The sequence below is a fragment of the Pholcus phalangioides genome, unplaced genomic scaffold (genome assembly GCF_987345545.1).
Source record: "Pholcus phalangioides strain wild (caught in Gottingen) unplaced genomic scaffold, Ppha-v1.0 ptg000040l_1, whole genome shotgun sequence".
NCBI classification, from domain to species: domain Eukaryota; kingdom Metazoa; phylum Arthropoda; class Arachnida; order Araneae; family Pholcidae; genus Pholcus; species Pholcus phalangioides.
Genome location: NW_028301626.1, coordinates 3,678,028 through 3,702,846, shown reverse-complemented (window position 1 = coordinate 3,702,846; position 24,819 = coordinate 3,678,028). Strand labels below are relative to the sequence as shown.

General features: G+C 38.1%; 2 protein-coding genes across 2 annotated transcripts in view; one reads left to right on the top strand and one right to left on the bottom strand.

The window, feature by feature from the left end:
• The window catches only part of LOC149065278 (caspase activity and apoptosis inhibitor 1-like), a 277,778-nt gene that overhangs the window by 215,816 nt on the left and 37,143 nt on the right, over positions 1-24,819 (bottom strand). The window contains exon 3 of the mRNA XM_089254133.1: positions 11,969-12,013. Within this exon, the coding sequence (XP_089110259.1) occupies positions 11,969-12,013 (45 nt within the window). The remainder of the gene's footprint in view (positions 1-11,968; positions 12,014-24,819) is intronic.
• LOC149065277 (uncharacterized) overlaps positions 15,285-24,819 on the top strand; it is a 156,370-nt gene continuing 146,835 nt past the window's right edge. Inside the window, exon 1 of the mRNA XM_089254258.1 lies at positions 15,285-15,706. The gene's annotated coding sequence lies outside the window, so the exon portion shown is untranslated. The remainder of the gene's footprint in view (positions 15,707-24,819) is intronic.

The window sequence follows — 24,819 nt, the reverse complement described above, 5'->3', positions numbered from 1 at the left end:
TTTTCTCCGATATTTGAATTCGAATATCTCGGAGAATATTACGCGCAGAAAGTTGCAACTTCTATTGTTAGCCTCAAGAGAGGGAGGGCAACAACTTTCTAATTGGAAGTTAGAGGATATAGGGGGGGGGGTAGTATATAATTTTAGATGTTTTATTTTATTTTGCCACACACTGTACAACTGTGCACACAACACACTGAACGCCTCCATTTTTTTTTTTAAATTTGAACCATACTTCTACAACCGATGGCTGATGAGATAAAGACCGCATTAGCATTTACAGGACACCCTGTATATTAAAATTATTAAAAAACGAATATTGTAACTATCTTGTCTTTCTTTACACTACAACGGGGTGTAGATCGTTATTCTACGAATAGCTGAAGCTAAAGCACAGAGTACATCGAGTTTCACGCTTTAACTGGCTTGGATCAGTTATTTCATGGAATAGCTAGGTATTCTATGGAACGATGGATTCCATAATTTAACGGTATCGTGCTGGGTGTCCTCTGTATGATACCTAATCCTTTATCTCAGCGGTTCTCAACCGGTGCTCCGCGGAGCCCTTGGGGCTCCAGGGGCTCCGCGGCGTCTCGAGGAAAATAAAATGAATCAGTAAATTCGATAGATAAGTAAATAAGAGAGGTCTACAAGGTTCTGCCGTAAAAAGTATGTACAAAAAAAGGGCTCTTCGAATCAAACGGGGCTCCATCATAGAAATTATATACTGAAAAGGGCTCCAGCGAGTCTTGAACCGCTGCTTTATCTCATCAACTATTCCTCCTAGAGGTATCGTTCCAATCTGAAGGAATGCTCAGAATGCGTATCCAAAAACCACGCTGTACCAGTTTTAAGAATAGAAATAGAGTGTGGCGCAAAATTAAAAAAAAATCTAAATTTTTATACTTACCCGCCTCCGTCGTCCCCCTCAACTTCCAATTAGAAAATTGTTACGCTGCGGCTCTCCTCAAGACCCAACTCACAAACGTACGGAGCAAAAAGCTCATTTTATGCTGTCCTTTCCCAACTTTTCTCGGATTTTGGAATTTATTTATACAATATTGTTGGCCCTGGGAGTCCTATACGAGTGGATGCGATTGAAAATGGCAAAGATATTGTTTGATATTGGACAAAAAACTAGTGATAGTTGAAGGGGGGGGGGAGATTCGACAATACAGCTTGGGAGTTCGCTCCATTCACCGATGGCATGAGGAAAGAAACTATATTTAAGGGAGGTCATTCAAGTATTTCGTCAGACTACGTTGGTTATAGTGACGGACTCGCGATGCGAGGATCCGGGTTCGAACCCCACAGTGGTGGTCGGCTGAAGTTGATTTTCTGTGGTTCCCAACTTCAAGGCGCAAATGCGAGCCGATCTCCCCGTTAAAAAGTCGCGCCACAGAGAGCAACAGTCCTACAACGATAAATCATTCAATCATAACACTTCACTCATAGTTAGAAAAACTGGTGGCAGATGGCAGCATTACACATAAGAAGCATTTACAGAGAAACAAAGAACTTCATGTCAGGTTTCACTACACGCACATTCCCGCATGTACCGATTCGTTGGGGGGTTCCGCGGGGGGGGGGGGGGGTGCATGTGTGGTATAGCAGTAGTAGGTAGGGCCTCCAAAAAATGGCTCGGGGATCCATGATGTTCTTAAGTCAGCCATCTCATTGGGCAATTTGCCTGTTGTGGCTTTGTATTTGTATGTATTTAGAATCGAGAGGGGGTTTCGGATTTGCTGACTTTCGATGACAAGGGGGGGGGTTTGAAGGTTGTTTACGTCATCAACTACCAGATTTCAGAACGGGGGAGGGGTGGGAGATACAAGTTTAGTACAAATAAGTCAAGGAATATTGCAGTTAAAAACATGGGATTTTTTTTGCCTCAGAACAGTCAGTGCAACATCTTTCTGACTTTAAGTTACAGGATAGAAGACCGTATAAAATTTTGGATTTTTTTTTTATTTATATTGTGACACATATTGTATATTGCCACTCTCAAAACTGGCACAGGGTGATTTCCGAACACATTCTGAGCATTTTTTTTTCGAATTGGAACCATACCTCTACGACGGGCGAGACAAAAAAAGTCCGAATTGGGACTTCACAGGGCAATACAACTTAACTGCACACCGAACAGCGCTGAGATCCGTCTCGGGACAGAGAAATTTATCCTCACCTGAAGCCAAGGAACCACCTGTTGATCCGCCAGGTGTTAGTCTCCGCCGACAGATGGCGCTGCACGAACGACCGGGCGAAGGGAAACCAACGCTGAAGAAGTTGCGGCCAGAGAGCGGCGCTGAGAGAGAGAGAGACGTCTTCGAAACTGTGAGTGGGGGGGTTCCCGTGACGGTGTTTCGGAGATCCCAAAAACAACTCCGCAACTTTTCCACAAGGGGCCAAAGTGGCATCATCTACTGGCAGGGATTCGTGCATTGGCGCGATCTACATGAATTATCTACAATTAATCCGGGGGGGGGGGAACAAACGATTCTCGGATTTTCACCCTTGAATTCAAAATTCCCCCCCCCCCAGAAAAGTCATTTCTATCCACGCCGCGTAGAATGATCTAAAAACGGGTCATTATTAACACCGCATTAACTATTAATAATAACCGATACGAATCAATTTAACAATTCCTTAATAATACATGAATATTAACGAACATTAGCCGCGATATACTGCTGTTTTTTTTCCTCCCCGGGAGCAGCACAAAACAGTAGTTGATAATTAAATAAACCCCACGACGATATGTTAGCGCGTAACTAGTAATAATACATATCCATTTGCGGACTTCTATTAACTATTAATGGTTATCGAATGGTTTCTTATATTCCCCGTTCTTCTTCTTCGGCTAAATCTAGGGAAGAAGGGCGATTTCTCAAATACCGTTAATAGTACAGACCGTCGATAGTGTGTGTGTGTGTGTGGATGACTGTTTCTTTCTCAACAGTGAGTTTGAATTAATAGTTAGTCAATAGTGAGTTCAATGGGCGGTTGGGACTTTTCCCCTGAGGCCTTTTGATCATTTTACCTTGATATTTTCTATCTGTTTCGATTAAATGGCGAAATCTCTTCACAGTGATATTTCAGTTTCGATTGATTCGAAATCTTCAAACGAGCGTTCTAGAATAGCGTTTCATCAACCTTTTTTGAATCCCTGGACCAGTGAAATGCTTGGAATTTCTTCCGGTGGACCGTAATGGATAGTGTTACCATACGACCCACAAAATACCGGGCATTCCTGCGTTTTTGATTGGACCGACTGTTTTATAAAGTTTGTCCCATATTTTGTCGACGAATGTTTATTTCAGTTTGTTATCTTTGCTGAAGAGATTGTGAATGAAGGTGATTTTTTTTTTCCATAACTCATATAAACCAGAGGTCTTCAACCTTTCCAAGACCCGAGCACTGCCCGTACCCATCATCAAAAGGAGAGCACCCCCCCCCCCCCCACTTACGGCAAGTTCGACATACGAATGCATGAAATCAAGATATCAATTCGTGAGTGCAATTTATACAAGGTAAATTTAAGTGGAACGTTGATCAAGAGAGTGCTCGCGAGTAAGAAATCAGGCACGAGCACCGAGCATTCTAGGTACTTCAGGGAGCACCGTGGTGCTCGCGAGCAACTGGTTGAATGAAGATGCCTGTCATAAACGATATAAAGTAATGATAATTTATGACCTAGAAACATAAATATCCATCTCACGCGTATTTGCCATATATTCAACGTTTTTTTTTTTCGTGAAATGCATTTCGATATTCCCGATAGTTTCCAATAGCCCTTAATTTAAATCCCGTTAATGATTTTTCAAGATTTTTCCAGCAATAATCGGTTATTTTGCCGCCTTATGGCTACATTTTATCGATAATTGGCGATATGTCCCGTATTTTGTCATATTCAATTCCCCCAAATTTTCAGTATCCAGTGTATAAGTGCATTTCATGCCTTCTGGGGTTATTATTGTGAATACATCTATATCACCAAGGAAATGTAATCTCACTCCGTTTCAACGTTTTTTCGTGAAGTATATATTTTTGTGTTTGCAACGCGATTTGCAATATCCCTTGGTTTCAGTAATTTCAGAAATAATCAGAGGTTTTTTATAGAGGTTCGTATATGTTTTGGCGGCAATCAGCAATGTCCCGTATATAAGGGATCGCAATTCCCGTATTTTTCTGGTTGAAATTTGGCCACCCGAAGTAGCGCTGTAGTGGTGGGTTGGTAACATACGGAGTTGTAGATGGGTGGTGTTCAGGGTACATGGGTTCAAATCCACCCAACTCCAGTTAATTACACTTTTTTCACGTCAGGTTTCACTGCACGTACACGCACATTCCCGTATGTACCGATTCTTTGGGGGGTTCCGCGTGGTGGGGGGGGGGTGTAGTAGGTAGGGCCTCCAAAAAATGGCTCGGGGATCCATGATGTTCTTGGGTCAGCCACCTCGTTGGGCAATTTGCCTGTTGTGGCTTTGTATGCAGGTATAATTTCAGTATTTGAACACAAGAGGATGCTACTAAAAATATATCAGTTTTCACAATCGAATAGTTTTTCATTCAGTTAGAATTGAATTATCAAGTCTTGCTCGCGAACTACCTCTGTGCCGCGGACCATAGATTGAGGAACGCTGTCCTAGAACGTCATTTATAGGTGTTTGCGTTTTGTGACTGATGCTGTGCTGAGGTGTCAGGTTGCCGGAGAGGTACGAACCTCAGTCTCGGTCATCGGGGGGTTTGCGAGAGCAACGAATATGGTGAACCTGGCTTAGACAACACCACCTATAGCACAAGGACTCCGCGCGAAGCATGCGACGTCAATGAAGACGGCCATTTCTCCTACTGCCATTGGATATGTTGCGAAAACAGGTTAACATATCGCATTCGTCGGTCTGCGATACCCAATGGCAATAAGTGAAATGGCCTTGTTCAGTGATGCCACGAGCCGCTGCGGTGGTCGAGTGGTCATAGTGACGGACTCGCATCGCGAGGATCCGGGTTCAAACCCCCCACCGTTGCCGCAGTGGTGGTCGGCTGGAGTTGGTTTTCTGCGGTTCTCAAATTCGAGGCGCGAATGAGGGCCGATCTCCCCGTTAAAAAGTCTCGCCGTAGAGAGCACAACAGGCCTACAATGTTACAATTATTCATTCATTGCACTTCACTTTCTATGAGTTGAGAAAAAACTCATAGTTTAAAAAAAAAATCGATTGCAAATGGCAGCACTACACATAACAAGCATTACACAGAAACAAACTTCACGAAAGGTTCACTATACGCACACACACATTCCAACATTTACCAATTCGTTAGAAGTTCCGCAGAGGAATGTGGACGAGGTGCATGTTTGATTTAGTAGTGACGTCATGAGCTTCGTGCGGAGGCTTTGTTCTAAAGGTGGTATTAGATAAGGGCCAGGAGCGGGGAGGGGGAGAAAGAACAAAATAGGCATGAGGATCAGGGTTGACTGAGCTGGGTGCTCTTGAGATACGTTCGAGAGCGCCCTCTGTCCGACACGTCGATACTCCCCAGCATGGCCCAACTCAACAGAACAAACGGCTTATATCCCTTGTGGAACAGAGCCTGGGGTCACGTCTGGTTCTTGACTATGCACAAGGAACCACGGAAGACAAAAGTTTGAGAACCACTGCTCTGTACTGCCCATAATATTTGAAAAGCCCGACAGGAGCATTTTTGATGTTCCGGAAACGGCCGGAGCCTCCATATTTGCTCTTCTCGTGACGTGCAATCCCATTCAAATCTCCGATTATGATCCCAGGATACCACGCTAGTTGAGGAGCAGTGGTTCTTAAGATTAAGAGTTCGCGAGAGCTTGCTAAGGAATGTGTTTCTTAATAATAGCGATAAATGGAGCGGAAATATGAGCCTCAAATGGCTTAGTCCACAGGTTGCGCAAACTTTCAGTCAATGGAAATATGGCCAGCCTAGGTATTTATTGCGCGTTGTGTGTATTGTTACTCTTCTATCGGAATACATTTGGTGAGGTGGATAGAATGACTTGGAAGAGTTGATCCACTTTGCCCAAGAATATTGTGTGTGCCCAAGTCCTTTGTGTAATAGAATGACTTGGTGGGACGCAGTTTGCCCATCATTAGCACCGCCCGAGGAGGGGTCCTTGGTTAGAATCGAAATACGCTAGTCTAGACCTAACCTGAGACGGTAAAAAATTATTCAAACTATTTACTGATGGGCATAAATTTAGCAATACCTATGAGTAATGTATTTGGTACTTCTGAAAGTACAGTGAAACCTGTTTCCAACGGAATCGCATCTGACCGAGATATTTGTTTCACTTGAACTCAGGTTTCCGCTAAATACAGGTTCAACTGACAAAACGTGCGAAACAACGAAACGATCTCGTATGTAATTGAGGTAGAATAAAAATTAATTAATTGAAAATGAAGTAATTTCAAAAATAGATAAAATAAAGAAACGCCATTTACATTATTCACTTTATAATTACTAAATATTTATCACTCGATATGATGAAATTGTTTATTAAAAACACATACTTATTTATTTCAAAATTTTACAGTACATTACACGTATTAACTGTTTGCATCACCGAATAGTGAGTGAAAAAAATTTAAAATTGAACCGTAAACAAATTAATTTTCATTTTATTTTTCAGAATAAATATGAGTTTTCTGTGTACAGTTCACACAATATGCTGCCGAAATCATATGCTCAGAAATCATACTAAACCTTCATTACGCTGTAAAGCAAAACATTGGAATTCTCTTAAGGTTTTGGCAGGATCTGTCAAGCTTTTGACAGCAACCCCCCCCCCCCCCCCCCACACTGTTGTTCTTCCGAAAGAAATGACATTTTTTTACTTTCTTACTTTTTCTGAAATTTTCAATGACAATGTCAATATCGGTTGTGCCAGGTTCAGTTCGTATAATGCTTATGTTTATGTTATCCTTGCACCAGCCACGTAACTAGAGTTTTTGTTAAGGGGTGTGGGGGCTACATGGTTTTGTCACCCCTACCAGCGTGAAATTCGATTATTTCATAACGGTGTTTTTGTTACCTAAAATATGCTGCCACCTTAAATTTTGCCGACCGGGAAGTTGCCCTCCTTGTGCTTCTCCCTTGTTCCTGCTCAGTACGGCGATCACGAAAAGCAGCTTGCATATAATTTAGAAATTCAACCCTTAGGCCGGTTTTACATTACATAAGTTTGACAAAGTCCCTCTTATATAAAGCTTAAAAAACCCAACCAGTAAAGCCAGGGGCGTAGCCAGAAATTTCGTTCGGGGGAACCACTTTCATTTCGGGGGGGGGGGGGGTGGTGACCAAAATGATAGAACAATAGATTTGGACATCTTTTTCTCTTTTTTCGATTATTTTCTCCCATTTCGGGGGAACCAGACCCCCAAGTCCCCCCTCGCTACGCCCTTGGATAAAGCTCATAGGTTACATTCGAGCAAATGCAACCGATAAGCTTATTGGTTGAATTTTTTCATGTTTTATAAAATGACTTTTATAAAACTTTTACAGTGTAATCCCGGCCTCACATCCACTCCTCTCGCACGAAAGCCTACTTTTCCGAAAAATCCTGTTACAGTTTCAGAAACAGACAGCAATATTGGCTTGCCAAAACTCAAAGCATCAAGTACGGAAACATTTTTTGTTAATCTAAGACCATAAAAGTTGGATAAAAGTCCTTTCATAGAACTTAGGAAAAACAACCAGTAATCGTATCAGTTACATTCGCTTCAATGTAACCAATGCGCTTATTGGTGGCATTTTTAATGTTTTATAAAAGAACCTTTATGAAACTTTTATAGTGTAATCCCGGCCTAAGGGTGGATGTGATGCAGAACTCACATTGGCAATCAGAGAGTGCATAGAAAAATGCTGTAGAGCACTTTATCATGGTGTCTATTGGTCGCAAAACACTCTCCGTGTGTGTTGGTTTTGAAATTTTGCTTTCCGTTTCGGCGTTAGACATGTTCCGTTTGATCCAGGTTTTTTTAAATATGTATTTTTTGGCATTGGAATCACGGGACCCCCGTTTTTGTTCAACGTTTAAGGCCGCGATTACACTATGAAAAAAAGTGCGGTAAAAGCTCTCTCGCAAAAAAAAAGCAACCAATAAGCCTAGTTGTCAAAGATGCACTTATTAGTCAAATCTTTCAAGTTTTATGAAATAGCTTTTATAAAAAATTTATAGTATAATCCCGGTTTAAGGAATTACTCTATAAAAGTTTGAGAGAAGTTCATTTATAAAACTTGAAAAATTCAACCAATAAGTGTTTCGGTTACATTCACTCAAATGTAACCGACGAGTCGGTTACATTTGAGTTACTACTACATTCAAGTTTGATGAATGAACCTTTGTAAAACTTTTATAGTATAATCCCGATTTAATACAGGTTCCGTTAAAAAGACAGGTTTCACTGTATAATAACCTCTCCCTCTCTCCCCATTCAACCCACGTGTGATACGGAAAGGAAAGTTCCGATCCTTCACCCCCCCACCTCCCTTGAACGAATATCGACTGAAATTTCCGTACAGTGTCAATTATTTTAAACAGTCATCGTCATCATCATCATCATTATCGATTCCCGACGAGCACCTCCCCCCACCCACCCACACAGAATGCCTCGTGTTCAGCGGACAGCGTGAAATCGACAAATGAGGAGGTGTTTTCCCAAAAGCAGCTCTAATACCAATAATAACAACAACATTGAGGAAAAAACCGAAAAAACAAGCCAAACTAGTTTTTAATTAATGACATGGAAGAAAGAGGGAAAACAAAAAAATTTTTTTTTAATGAATCCTTACTTTAATGACCTTTTTTTTTCTTCTTTCATTTTTTTATTTTTATTTTAAGACCGCATTCCAGATTTTTAAATCATAAAAAAAACTCAAAAAACTTGAAAAGCCTGTTATGCATAAACTATCGACAAGTTCAATAAATTCCAATGGATTCCCTCCCCACTTCTTCACGGAGGGAGGGCTTAAAAAAAAATTTTTTAGTTCCTTTTTTTATTATTATATTTTATAATACCTTATCCCCCCAGAGCCTACATGATGTGAGGGTTCGACAGGTAATGAAGGGTTTTCCTCTGCTGCGAAGGTAAAAATAACAATAATAATAATATATATAAAAAAAAGGATGGGCTTTGAATCAGGCTGAATTGAAAATCATTCGTTATCGGTCTTAGAATACTAAAGAAAAAAAAATACATACAATGTTAGTTACATTTTAAACTTGTTTTTCATCCAAGTTTTAACCTTGAACCCCCTTTACAGAGTTTATAAAAGAAAATGGCTGTATATATAAGAACAAGAAAAAAAAAATGAACGCCATTGCTATTCAAAACCCTCCTTTATAATTAGAGAGAGTAGGGGAAAAAGAGATTTAGATACATATATAAGAGTAAGGAATATATATATATATATATATATATTCTTCACACACCGCCAAGGTCGCCAATCGTTCATTGGTTTTCATATTATTATATTTTTTTTGTGAAATTTTTTTTTTTTTTTTTCGTGCCTCGCACTCCTCAGCTACATACTTAAATTGTGATGGATGGCCGTTGTGGTACCTAAAGGAGTTACCATGTTATAAATCCAGCCAAACCCGTCCAAACACTCTTTTTCCTCCCGTCCCCCCTACAATCTTAAGATATTTTGTGTTGTTTTTTCCGACCCTCCCGGTAACTGTTTTTTAATAGTAGTTTTTTTTTTTTTTTTTTTGGGGTGGGGACGAGAGGGTAAAAAACATTAAGCAATAAGTTGCAATTTTGTATCTCTACGGATAATAATTTTTATTTTAGTTTTGCCTCCGATACAATTATTATTATTATTTTATTTTTTTTTGAAATATGTGTTTGGCGTTGCGTGTGACGGATTGCGTTTCATGCAAATTCGGCCGTGGCCTTGGCAGTGGATGGGCTAATTTTTTTTTTTTTTTCACCCTAGAACACAGGGACATCGCTCCCTGTGGTCTTCTTCTAAAAAAGGAACTTTTCGTGGGGAGGAAAATATCACTTGGATTTTTTTTATTTTCATTTTTCATTTCAGCTTTCGTTGATTGATCCGCTTCTTTTTTTCGGTGGATTTTTCTTATTATTATCTGTATAGTTTGTTGTTTTTTTTTATGACAACGCCTACTAATTGCCGATTCTCTTTCCTGCTTAATTTCCTATCGGTATGTGTGTTAAAAATATATATATATTGTGTGTGTGGTAAAAAAGACTCCTCTTCGGTTCTGTCTGAAGGTGTATTTTTCAACCCTTTATTTTTGGGCCGAAAAATGTATATAACGGATCACTTGAAGATGATTAATGTTGAATTATAGGGTTTCAAAAAGCGAAAAAAATAGGGTCTGGGTTATACTAGGTTTGTGTGTATCTGGGTTTTAGTTTTTTTTTATTCTTGATTTCTGTTCTGTCTTATTATAAGCACGTTGGATTGTTATTTTGTATCAGTTTTCAAGTTATAATGTACAATTTTATTCATGTTTGTTTCCCCCTTTTTTGTGCTTTTTACCCCTGGCTAATGATTGATGATGATGATGTCTTGGGTAAGGTTGGTATTTTTTCGGGGGGGGGGGGGGGCTTTTGTGTCGAGATAATGGGTTTGTTTTTGGTGGTGGTGCTCTCTTTTTTTTTTTTTGTGTAATACTATCTGCATTCGTAATCTTCGGGATCTTATTAATAGTCGGTTGAGATTGTGTAATGTCTCGAGGATAAGTGATTGGATAGATATGTTGCGAAGCCGCGTGAATATGTATACATATATTTTTCGTCATTATACAGGTTGATTCAAAACTCAACGTATAAACTTTTAGGGGAATGGGTAGAAAACGCAAAAAACAAAACAGAATCACGTAGGAATGTACGATCGAAAACCTCCCAACCTGATTAGCTGGAGGATAAACGGAGATGCAGAAATGGCAAGCCAGTAATGGGTGGAAAAAGTCTTTATTTCGCGATACTTCACCCGAGGACAGTACGTGTACACGTCAAGATTCGAGTTCTCAAAGCTCTTACCATCCACAGTTATGAGCGCTTCACACAACGAACTTGATTGTCGAACCCTATCAAAAATACCCGGCATTTCGCGGACGGAGATTCTTGCGACGTTAAAGAGAGGGGGGGGGGTGACCGCATCTGAGGGATGGCCGTTAAGCGGGGGTTTACTGTAATAGTCGGTACAGAAGCGCTTGTCGTGGATTGTTATTTTCTTTGAGAACGGCACCCAAAATCAGGGCGGAACGAATCCCATAGCGACTAGAAAATCGGTATTTGGCGCTTATCGTCTAAATGTGGTTGCTAAATCGGAGTAAATTTCTAAATTTGAGTCAAAGGGTGACACAAGGATTCCATTACACCACGTCTTTTAACACATGGGAAAAAGTTGAAAGAAAACATTATCTAGGAACCGTTTTTCTCGAGCAAAATACCATTTTTTTTTCATGGCGCCTAAATATTCTACTTCAATTCGTCAAGCCCTGTCCAAAATGTGTCGTAAAGTAGAGAATTGAAATCGAAACCGTTTACAATTCCTGCGTTGATTCATCCATTTATTCTTAATTACGACAGCCTCCAAGATGGTCAAAAGCAAATCCAAATTGGATCTCCGTGATGCCACTGTAAACCTCTGATGAGATCCAATTACTACCAGCCCCCTATTCTGTTGCACAACGATTTCGCGCTTAATCTGAACTGGACCTAAAATCTAATCTAATTTCCAGAAGATGGGATTCGAAGCGTTTGATGGGCCGGTGAATTGGCAGATTCCGAAGCAGTCCTTCGATTCCCTTTATAATCTTGTTTCACACTTTAGTGTCGTGTCTTTCGGGAAAAAATGCAGATGGGAATAACGAAAATCTTGGTTTTCTTAAACTGTTTAATCAAGGGAACAGGAAAGAATTGAATTTGCACGAGTTATAAGAATGTCTTTTTTTGAACGTACTTACCAAGGTTCTGACTCTCTGCTCTTTTCTCAATCCTCGTAGAATATCCTGTAAATGAGAGGAGACAAACACGGTACATTATTCAAGGTTTGTATGTATTCTCAATATCATATCAGTGTTGATAAAAAGTAACGCTAATTACGCGTACACTGAACATGCAGGACAGTTAACGTGATCACCTTGGGACTCGGGGTATCTGATAGCATTAATCGCGTGATATCTATATCCGAAAAATCCCGTTTGCAAGTACGGCGACCATACATCCCGTTTGGTGAAACGAAGAGATCCTCTTCTTTTAAATTACGCTAATATTCCGCGTTTTCGTTATTCAACCGTTAGGATGCGTTAGACTGGAAACTGACTAATGTTTATCACACAAATTACGATAGATTTTTCAATGCACCAAATACGTTTCATGGATACTTTGAGAACTTTGAGATTGTCTCGCGGGAAAAGAAATTTCAATCTGGTCAACTGACAGAAACTGATCAAGAACTGAAATAAAGCGTTTTTTTTCTTTCGTCATACATTTACCTTAACTAAAGGAAGGCCATTGCGAAAACAATTCCACACGTATATGTATAACAGTGAATACTATGGACTGATTACGACATAGAATACGGAAATGATTGTCAGCAAGGGAAGGGGGAGGAATAGTACATCTTCTAGCCTCTTACATAGTCTTGCTGTCTTGATAACGATAACTCACAGGGAAAAAAATTAAGTTTGGTTAAATTTTAGCTTCGAAATGAGCAAAAAAAAAAACTTTCCACGGAAAAAAAAATGGCATTACCTGAAGTCGCGATAACTTTAAATGAAATGTTTCCCATGTTATGATATTGGTCCGTTCGGTTCCTTGCAAGATATAAAAATACCCGAATGATAGCACTATCCGTGACTCTAATAAACGGCGTCGACTATATTTTAAATTCCTCTATCTTTTTAAAGTGTCATATAACTTTTTTTTGACGTATTGCTTCCCAAAAAGTATGACATAATATGAAAATGTTGATGGTTTATAAGAGTACTGTTGACATTATACACGAACCAAAGAAGTATTCCAACATCGGGATATAACTTCTTGAAGGATTTGCATTGGCATTTCCTCGTGTGTTGTTTTAACACACATTCGCAATTCGACATTTAATGCATCCACAGTTTTTTTTTGAAGAAATGATGATTAGTGTTACTTTTCAGAAAGGAAAAGGGCAACAGAGGAACAATTAAGGAAAGAATCCTACTCGAATGAGTTCAGAGAAGGGTGAAATTGTATGTAAAATGCGCAGAAACCAATGAATATTTCTGACACCAATTCATCTTCAATAAACGAGGAATGGAAACACTGGTTCTTCCACGAATCAGAAAAAGGCAGAAAAATATTTTTTGCGAATGAATGTAACATTTTTTATTTGAAAAAAAAAATGATAGAATGAATGGGGAAATTTTTTATTTGAATTTTTTTTTCTGCGTGTGTGTTGTGAATGGAAAATTTTCCATTCGAAAACCTTTTTTGCGAATGAAAACAAAACTTCTGTGTGATTTGAGAAATATTTTTGCGAATGAATGCAAAATTTCTGGTTTGAAAAATATTTCTTGCGGATGAATGCAAAATTTCTTATTTGAAAATTATTTTTGTGGACGAATGAAAAGTTTTGGATTTGGGAAATATTTTTTTGCGGAGGAATGCAAAATTTCTGGTTTGAAAAATATTTCTCGCGGATGAATGAAAATTTCTGGTTTGAAAAATATTTCTCGCGGATGAATGCAAAATTTCTGATTTGAAAAATATTTCTCGCGGATGAATGCAAAATTTCTGATTTGAAAAATATTTCTCGCGGATGAATGCAAAATTTCTGATTTGAAAAATATTTCTCGCGGATGAATGCAAAATTTCTGATTTGAAAAATATTTTGCGAATGAATGAAAAATTTTGGATTTGAGAAATATTTTTGTGGACGAATGGAAAATTTTGGATTTGAGAAATACCTCTTGCAGATGAATGCAAAATTTTTAATTTGAAAAATGTTTCCTCTGCAAAATGCAATTTTTTTTTATTCAAAAAATATTTCCGCCGGCAAATGCAAATTAAAAATATTTTTTTGTGAATGGAAAGTAAAATTTTTGTTTTTTGAAAAATGCAAAATCTTTGATTTGAATTTTTCTTTTTCGCGAATGAAAATGTTTGGTCAGAAATTTTGTTTTTTCGAAAATTAACGCAAAATTCGTATCTTATTTTTTTTTTTGTTTGCGCGAAACACGTATTCATCGTGCATGTGGGGAGGGGAAAAAAAAACATTTTCAGGACGAGACGACGTGAATTCGGGGTAACGTAAACCGTGGTACCACCAAGATATACCGAATCGATACCGAAAAATATACATTGAACACACTCATCGGGACTGATTCACTCACACGCTGTCCGGCCGTCCCGAGTCCGCAATCCCGTCGACCACAAATCAACGATAACCGTAACCATTTAAAAATTCCAATCCGCCTATTAACAACCCGTTTCTCTGTGAAAGTGATAAATCACGGTGAAACGAGAGTCGACAGAGACAAAGCAAACTCGGCAACAGAAAGGAACTCATTCAAAAAGTCCCTGTTGCGCCAGATTCCAAAGAGCAAAAGGCAACAGTTTCCTCAAACACCCCCCATTTACAGGCTCTCTCTCTCTCTCTCTCTTGTATGATGTCTCAGCTCGTTTCACCCTTTTATTTTGACTCACTCCAAAACTCCGAAAAAGAGGAGACAGAGAAAGAGAGAGGAAACACTCCCACTCCTCTTGTTCTCTCTCTCTCTCTCTCTCTTCATCACGGAGAGACAGAGAGAACGCGAGAGAGAGAGAGAGAGGAGATAACTACTCTTTGCTCCTCCTCATCCTCCAACATTCAGACAAAACTGAAAAGAAAACGATTCCTCACGCACGCACAGCGAAAAGAAAAGAAAAAAAGCGGCGCGCGCGCTGTCAGCGCCGCTCAAAAAACGCCCGAAAAACCGTCGAAGCGCGCCGCAGTGAAAAAAACCAAAACAAAAACAAAACACAAACACAAAGTATACAAATTATTAAAAAAAATAATAAAATACAGACTGTGTGTGACAACACAGAAAATGCGAGATGTGGGGTGGGGGAGAGAGGGCGAGGGGGAGAAACAAGAGTATTCGGTGGGCGTGGTCATTTTGGCTGGGGAAATCTCTAATTGGTGCCGTAAAATGTCGCCAAAAATTGCTCGCCAAGTTGGAGTAAAAGAAGAGCAACAGAGAACCCTCCTTTTCCAAGCACGTGGCTTTGTTATTCATAGTAAAAAGTGAGTGGCGGCCGCACGCGTTTTGTACGTACCACACAACACCACACACAATAACATTTACAAACTCACACTTTCCTCTCTCGTTTTAACGACTTGTCACGGGTCGTTATTAGCGGACTTGAAATATTTTGTTGCCTCTTGTCCATCACATTGTTGTCCTGTTTTTATTTATTCTATTTTTCTTTCCTTTTTTTTTTTTAGTCCGTCGTCGACAGAGAGTTTCGTGTGGTGTGTGTGTGTGTTTTCTTGTCGGTGAATGATAATATAATAATATCGCTGTCTCTCTTTTTTTTGAAAGAGAACGAACTTGATAATATAAAAAGAACTTCGTGGAACTTGGAAGAGAAAGTTCTTCCTAGTTTCGAACTCACGACCATTCTTGAGAAAAAAAAAAGAAGAGAAGATTGCGGGGCGGCGTTGGACAGGACGGCGGCCGGTGAGTCTTTACTTAATATACTCGGAATTTGGAAATTACAGAAATTTATTGGAATTTTTGCCATTCGTAGAAAAACGGTGGGATGCGTGAGAAATTTATATGTGTCATTGAATCGTTCATCAACGAACCTCAATTTTAAAACCCCGGCTGAGAGGAAATTGACGAACTTCATCTTGATATCATAAATCCACTTGAATACTCGGGATACGAAAATTTATGAACTAACAGACTCCGTAATTTTTTTAATACCGTGGAATTGATACATTGAATTTGTTTGAATACCCTGTATAAATAAATTCATAAATTTCGTCCGCCGTAAATTATCGAGCGTTCTTCCCTTGAACTCTCTTCCATACTGGAAAATTTTAGAATCAGACACTAAAATTAATGATATCGCAATGATATGTCAAATCCGCTTTGATAATCAGGATCCGAAAATTGATGAATTAGCAAACACTAATATATTAGCAATTTTTCAATTGATATATTGAATTACTTTGATTAATCTGGATAAGAAAATTCATGAATTTCGACCGTCGTGAATTATCCCGTGCTCTCTGATACCCTGAACCGTCTTCAAAACGAGAAAATTTAAGAATCAGAGACTTCAAAATTGATGAATTTCATATCATAAATTGATCCTTTTCCTTGATGTCCAGAATTCAATTCGATAATAAGATGAATCCGTGGATTTCGTCCACCGTGAATCATTCATATCCTGAATCCCTTTTAATAATAATTAGTATTTTTGTGTACTGCGTTTTTGATCAGAAAATTTATGAATCGAAAGCTCCATAAATTGTTGAATTCCATCTATCGTGTAATCGTTACTTTCCTTGATATCTGAAATCAATTTCAATCCTCTGGATAAGAGAATTTCTGAACTGACAGATGACAGAATCCATAAATTTTGGAATGCCATCTATCGTGAGATATATAGCACCCCTTTCTCTTATATATTTGATGAATTAATAGGCTCCTTAAATTCATATGAGAATTCCCTCCACCATAAAATATATGACGCTTTTTCACTGATATCCTGAATACTTGAATAAAAATTTATTTAAGAAGCCAACTAACAGGCTTCATAAATTTATTAATTTCATCCATCACATGAGATACGCAACCACTTTCCTTGCTATTTAGAATCCACTTGAATCCTCCCAATGAAAGAATTCCTGAACTTATAGACTCCGTAAATTTTCGAATGCCGTCAATTGTTACATGAAATTAGTTCGAATACTCGGGGATAATAAAATTATTAAATTTCGTCCGTCATCAATTATCACGCGTCCTTTGATATCCCCGGAACCTCTTGATAACGAGAAAACTTATGTGAATCTGAAAATTTCATAAATTTATGAATTTCATCCATCGCAAAATAGCCCTTGAACAAATTCACTTTGAACAAAGTGAATAATTTCTGATCAAAGACTCCATTAACTTTCGAATGCTGTCAATTTAAAAATTGCATTAGTTTCACGCTGGATACGAAAATTCAAAATTTCCTCTGTCACGCGTTCTCTGATACCCCGGATTCTTTTCAAAACGAAAAAAATTATGAATCTTTTGTAAAAAATTATGAATTCCATCCGTCACCCAATACTCATTTCCCTTGATATCTAGAATTCATTCACTTGAATCCGCTGGATAAAATTATTTCTGAACTAACAGACTCCTACTAACGTTTGAATGCTGCCAATTGAAACATTGAATTAGTTTCACTCTGAATACGAAAATTCTAAAATTTCGTCCATCATGAATTATCACACGTTCTCTGATACTCCCGAATCCTCTTCAATACTAAAAAAGTTTAAGAATCAGAGATCCTTAAATTGATAAAATCCATATCTCTCATGAAACAGTCATTTCCCTTGATATTTACAATCCACTTCAATCCTCTCGATGAAATAATTTCTCCATAAATTTTTGGATGCCGTTAATTGGTGCATCGAATTAACTCGAATACTCAGGATAAGAAAATTCATAAATTTCGTCGGTGATGAATCTTATCACGAGTTCTCCGGAACTTCTTCAGAAAATTTATGAATCTATGAATGCTATAAATTGATGAATTCCATCAATCCCCTTGATGTCTGGAACTAGTTTACTTCAATCCTCTGGATAAAAGAATATCTGGACTAACAGACTCCGTAAATTTTTGAATCCCCGTCAACTGATACATTGACTTTACTTGAAAAAATACTTAGGATAAGAAAAATACATGAATTCCATCTGTCATGAGTTATCACGCATTGTTTGATGTCCCGGATAATCATCAGAACGAGACAATTTATGGATCTAAGAATTCGATAAATTGATAAATTCCATCCATTATGAGGTAGCCAAATCTATTCGACATCAGGAATTCACTTCGATGCTCTAAGATCAGAAAATTTTTGAATAAACAAACTCTTTTAATGAAAGAAATATCAGTCATTTCCTGATACCTTGAACTATATTGAATATTCTGGTTAACGAAAGTAAATTTCATCTACTGTGAAATATTCATATCTTGAATCCATTTCGGATCGGGAAGTTAGTGAATCCGAGACTCCATGAAAATTGACGAATTCAATCCATCATGAATTGGTCACTTTCCTTGATGTCTAGAGAATAGAGATAAGAGAATTCCTTGACTAACAGACAGCATAAATTTTTGAATTCCGTCTCTCTCGTGAAATAGCGAATTTTCACTGATATATTTGATGAATTCATATTCCCCATAAATTGATGAATTTTGCACATCGTGAAATAGCGCAATTTCTCGGAATTCATCAATTTATAGCATTCTCAGATTCATAAATTTTCTAAATAGGGTCCAGTACACCGGAGAACTCGCGATATGCAATCACAGACGAAATTTATGAATTTTTCTTATCCTGAGTATTCAAGTTAATTCGATGCACCAATTAACGGCAGTCAAAAGTTTATGGAGAAATTATTTTATCGAGAGGATTGAAGTGGATTGTAAATATCAAGGGAAATGACTGTTTCATGAGAGATGGATTTTATCAATTTAAGGGTCTCTGATTCTTAAACTTTTTTAGTATTGAAGAGGATTCGGGGGTATCAGAGAACGTGTAATAATTCATGACGGACGAAATTTTAGAATTTTCGTATTCAGAGTGAAACTAATTCAATGTTTCAATTGGCAGCATTCAAACGTTAGTAGGAGTCTGTTAGTTCAGAAATTATTTATCCAGCGGATTCAAGTTAATTTATTCTAGATATCAAGGGCTATTTTGCCATGGATGAAATTCATAAATTTATGTAATTTTTAGATTCATAAATTTTCTCATTATGAAGAGGGTCCGGGGGTATCAGAGGACGCGTGATAATTGATGACGGACGAAATTTAAGAATTTTATTATCCTGAGTATCCATCACTTGAATATAATTGTGCATTTTTCTTCCTTGAGCTTACAAACTCCGTAAATTCAGGAAAATCTTCCATCATGAAATGTGTTACGCGCATTTTTTTGTTCCCGAATTCATTTGTATACTCTGGACGAGAAAATTTATGAATTAACGGACACCACAAATTTTTGCATGCCATTCAATATCAAGCGTGCTCCGATACAACACCGAGTTACCAGTGATACAATTGATCAGTAAAATTCATCAGTTTCACCCACCATGAATTACCAAAGCGTTCTATAATACCCTGGACCCGCTTAAATACGTGTACTGTGGGTATGAAAATTTACGAATTCGAAACAGAATGAGGAATATGATTATTTTATAGAATACATAAATTCATGAATTTCATCATCCAACATGAAATGCCCACTCTCTTGCCTTGATATCTACAATACATTTCAATAATCTAAAACAGCGAATTTATGAATTAATTAGACTCCATAAATTTTTGAATATCGTCCCCCCATATCTCAAATATTGTATTAACTTGAATAATCCAGATAAGATAATTCATGAATTCCGTGTATCGTGAATTATCGCGTTCCCTGATGTTCCGAATTCATTCCGAAAACTCGTATTCTGGATAATAAAATTTATGGGAAACCGAAAAATAATTATTAATAATTACTTTATAGACTTCACAAATACATGAATTTCGTCAATCATAATCACGCGTTCGGTAATACAACTCTGTATTAAATTTTTACATAGAAATTGTAAATTCGCTTGAATACTCTGAGTAACAAAATTCTTGAATACTGAAAGAGAAATCTCAAATAAATCTATGAATTTCTTCAATATCACGAATCATCACGCGTTCTCCGGTGATGCATTGAATTCATTTCAATACCTTGGGATGCGAAAATTTATGATTGTGATACCTCAAAGCAAGTCTGAAAATGTCTAATGGAGTATTTCTAGCCAGGTAGGACCACAGAAAAATCTTACTTCCCAGGGCGGCCCAAGATGCTCTTAAGACAGTGTTGCTTTAAAAAGTGACCCGCGACGTACACTGAAGTGCCAAAACTCATGGGATACCTCTTAATATTGTGTGGGACCTCCTTTTACTCAGCGAAGTGCGACAATATTAAGAGGTATCCCATGCCTTTTGGCACTTCAGTGCCTTTACAAATTACTTAAGTGACCAGCAGCACAATTTCAGAGCATTTAACCTGCCAGTTCCATATCGCTTACATCACCCGCGGCACAGTCCTAGATCACCCAAGCGGCCAGCGGCGCATTTTCAAATCATTTAAGGGATCAGCGCCACATTTATGGATCACTTGAGTGGCCCGCGGCACGTTTTCAAACCAATGAAGTGGCCTGCACTCTCCTAAAGGTTGAGCTCTGGAACTCACCACTTCGAAAACAGAAAAACAAAACACATTGTTGTGTGTAGAAAATCAAATAAATTTTTCCCATGCTTTTTGAAGACTTGACGGATGGATTGTTATCTACAAAAATATAATCGCATTAACATTTTTTCAACGCTTTTCCTTTTGCCATCATACGTTGGTACTTATTTCAACGTGATAGAGAATATCAATCAGTTTTTTAACACCGATAATGATCGGTTGAGAACAATTTGAAAGAAAAGGTGATAATAACGTTGAATGTAGAAGAATAATTACCATGTTTAATGACGACTATGGGGCTGACCTAACTCTTATAGGTGACCGTATTCTGTCTTCTTTTTTTTTTGCCATTACGAAAGAAATTATTTTTCTATGGAATCGATTTGAAGTAAAAATAATCGATCGCTAATAATCAATCTTTTCAGTATAAAAAACACAAAATGGCCCTGGTCTTTTCTTTAGAGACAATTTTCTATTTTAAATACAGTGTGATATCCTCGGACAGCGGTTCTCAACCTATGGTCCGCGACGATGGCGTAAGTCTCCCGCGGCTCAATTGCCCATGTGGTTTGTGGCCAATTGCAAATGTGGTTCGTCTGCGGCTCCCTACAATGGTTTCAAGCAGCCTGCAGCAGATTAATAGATCACTTTATCAGCCCGCGACACTTTTTCAAACCAATTAGATGGCCCCCCGCTTTCTCCCAAACATTGAGCAACTCTGGTTTAGATTTTGAGCTGCTTTCTGGTTTCTACTTTTAACACCTCAAAAAGTAGTGCTGGTCCGATTAATAGGGGTAGGTTAATCGATTGATTGTTAATCGCAGTTGAACATTTTAGTTGAGTTAATCGACTCGATTAATCCGATGGAAATTTTTATTGAAAGTTAAATTGTATGCTTTATTTATCTGACTAAATCCATTAAATGTCTTAAATTATGTTCCGATACAAAACATTTCAGATAAGTGACCGTATTTGAAAATATTTTAATCAAAGTTTTTGACATGAGAGGAAACACAAGTCGATTCAACAAAAACTAGTGATGATTTCTCTAAAATTACTGATAAAAGAACAGGACAAGATCTAAGTTAAGAAATTCCAGGACGTGACAAGCATGTTCAGCATATCGTCCCCTTTATGCCAGACATGAATGTGCAAATTTTCACTTTTAGGTGTACTAGCCGAGCGGTTGGATTACTGATTTTGCCAAAGTTTTGCCAGAAACGCGCAAATGTGTATCCCCTACGGAAACACATTTTACAAAATATTTTGGGAGAACAACTTGCATAGAGTAACATGGATACAGTAAACATTGAAAAGTCGTTTTCCAAGTTCTAGAAATTAGCGATAATTTCTTAATAAAACTGGGAACGATATTAAATAGTTTTAAGCGGTCGCGGCTTTCATTTCTTAATGTATTTCTGTATTTGTTTGCACCCATTCAGTAGACAGATGCGTGCAATGAATAGAATATATGTTTATAGCATCAATTAATATTATATATTTACCAACACTACGTTTGCTATGAATTAATATCATTTGAAAATATTTGATTAAAATTCGATTAATCGATTAAAATCCATTGATTAACCAGTTAAAAAGTTTAATCGATTCCCAGCCCTACTTAAAAGTCAGCTCAACTTGACAGAACGCGGTATCTTGATTGTATGGGAAATATATTCCCTCACTTGACTATCCCATTATAATTAAAACATCATTCCCATCTCTGCTTAAAACACATAGCAAGGGCATAGCGGGGGGACTTAGGGGGGTCTGGTCTTCCCCCCCCCCCGAAATGAAAGTAGTCCCCCAGAACGAAATTTCTGGCAACGGACCTGACCCATAGCGATTGCGAATCGTGCTTGATTCAGGAAATAGGCATTGTTTACAGAAAATCGCAGTACGACTGTATGTATGCACAGTTGATTTATATTCAGTGAAAGTCAGAATCAGGTCGGCGAACGAAACAGCAAAAAATTCAGATCCTAATCTGAACGATCCATTACCAATCACGTTCACAACCCCGACGATATTATTATATATACAATACCCATCAAAAAAATAATAACAATAACTACAACGCTATCGGGAGCGGACAGCGAAAGAAGAAGCAATTCCATAAAAAGTTTCCGGAAACTATTATGGAACGAGGTAGGCATATCAGCAATATTAGCAAAACACTTCGCACACGACTAATGAGTGCCCCGTTTTGCATAAAAAAGGAGCAACAGCAGAAAAAGAGAGAGAGAGACCTTAAAGAGAGAAGGAGCAATCAGAAAACAAAAATGCCCGTTGTGTCACTCGATATATATATTGTAACTGAGTAATAAGAAAACATTAATCATTAGAAATAAATCATTTATTGCGGTTCATTAATTCATGAATGTAAACTCTGCTGCAAGATCACGCCCATCGGTGAAGAGGCAGCTCGTAGAATAAAATTGACTCATTAAGTGAGTCACACACGTGTATATATCGCCCTACCTTCCATCTTGGTTTTTCGGGGGGTTTTTTTCTGCCTCTCTTTTTCCTACTTTTACGCAATTAATACAGATCAATGGGTCCGCGATACTTTTGCTGTCATTCACGATGTGCATTCCGGAAAGCGTTACTGTTGGCACTTGTTATGGCTTCTGTCTCTCAGACGTAGAAACTAATATTACTTGTAAATTTTCTACGATTATTTTTCTCTCCCCAGAGACGAAACTTTCACGGGAAACATTAAACCCGAGGAAACCCTACAAGTGCGATATTTGATAACTCTCAAAACGGTTGTCTTCTTGTTAGAATCCAATAATTTAATATTTTTATTGCACACCGATTCAACACACACATGAGAGAACCAAATATTTTTCACACAATTGAACACAGAAATAGGGGTGGCCAGATGTCCAGATTTTCTGAGACAGTCCCGGTTCATGTCCCGAAAAAAAGGCTTTCGGGAAGACTATTTGTCCCGGTTTTTCTGTGCGCAATCAAAGATCGAATGAAATAGAAAATCATTTTCAAATACAGTCAGTCCCACTTAATAAAGGATGACGGATAAAGTCCTCTGCATCGGAAATTTTTCTCACGAAAAGACAATGTTAAAGTTCCCCACTTGACGCGGGAGCACGCGCGCTACGGGGAGGAACACGGGAGCGCGCAAGGGGGGTGCTTTGCGCCCCGCTACTTAATTTATTGTGCAACTTGATTTCTATTCAAATTTTAGTAAATATATATCTTGAAAGCTTCGTTTAAAATTAAAATGAGTAATAAAGTATTAAATGAGTAAATTCCAGCATTTATTTGATATGAAAACTTACATTACTCCACACACTCCGCGCAAAGACTCTGATAGTGAATTCCTGACAAATATTCTTGCTGTACTTGGAGCGGATCGTGGTTTTTGTTTTTCCGTCCTTTTTCTCGTGCACATAAAATACAACGTTTGTATACAGTCTTCAGCCTTTTTGCATATGGTTTGGAAGCTGAAAATTTTGTTCAGAATCTACCTTTCGGTTGGAGTGCAGACACTACTTGGGATCTGATTGGTTGTTGAAGGGCTAGGGTGTTTGTAGATGAAAGAGAGCCTTCTCTTCTGGAATTCTTTCGTTGATAACAAGAGCACCCTTGCATTGATGGTGATCAATGCAAAAAATATTATAATAAGTCATCTATATTTGAAATTTTAGCAGTACAATATAGAACGCCCATTTCATCTACAACACCCACGGGGATCTTCGCGAGATTTCTCTCAGAAGAGAGAGAGTATAGCTCTTAGGACACATACCAATCTAATTCATACATTGATTTTTCATCAGTAGAAACGTCTTCAAAAACTCTTTGTAAGCATTCGATCTCATCTTCGTAACTCAAATCGACAGACATTTTCATACAACTAAAGTAACACCAGGACCACAAAAGGGGGTGTTTAAAACCCCAGTAGCTGCATTCAAAAGAACAAAAGGGGCAAATTTCGCTTCTGACATGTTCCCCTACTAAAAGATGACCGTAGAAGCAGCTACACTGGGTAAAGCCGGGAGTACACTATAAAATTTTGATAAAAGATATTTTATAAAAGTTGAAAAATTCAACCAATAGGCGCATCGGTTGCATTCGAGCAAATGCAATCGATGATCTTATTGATTGATTTTTACACGTTTTATCAAAGAGTTTTTACAAAACTTTTATAGTGTAATCCCGGCTTTAATACCCATTTTAAAAATAGCAAAGTTAGAATTTCCGTAATATATATTCGCGTACGGTGCGATACGGTGCGAAACATGCGGGTTCTTGCGGGTTAATAGAATATCAAGCCGCTTAATTGAATATTACGATTCGTACGACACACCTGTA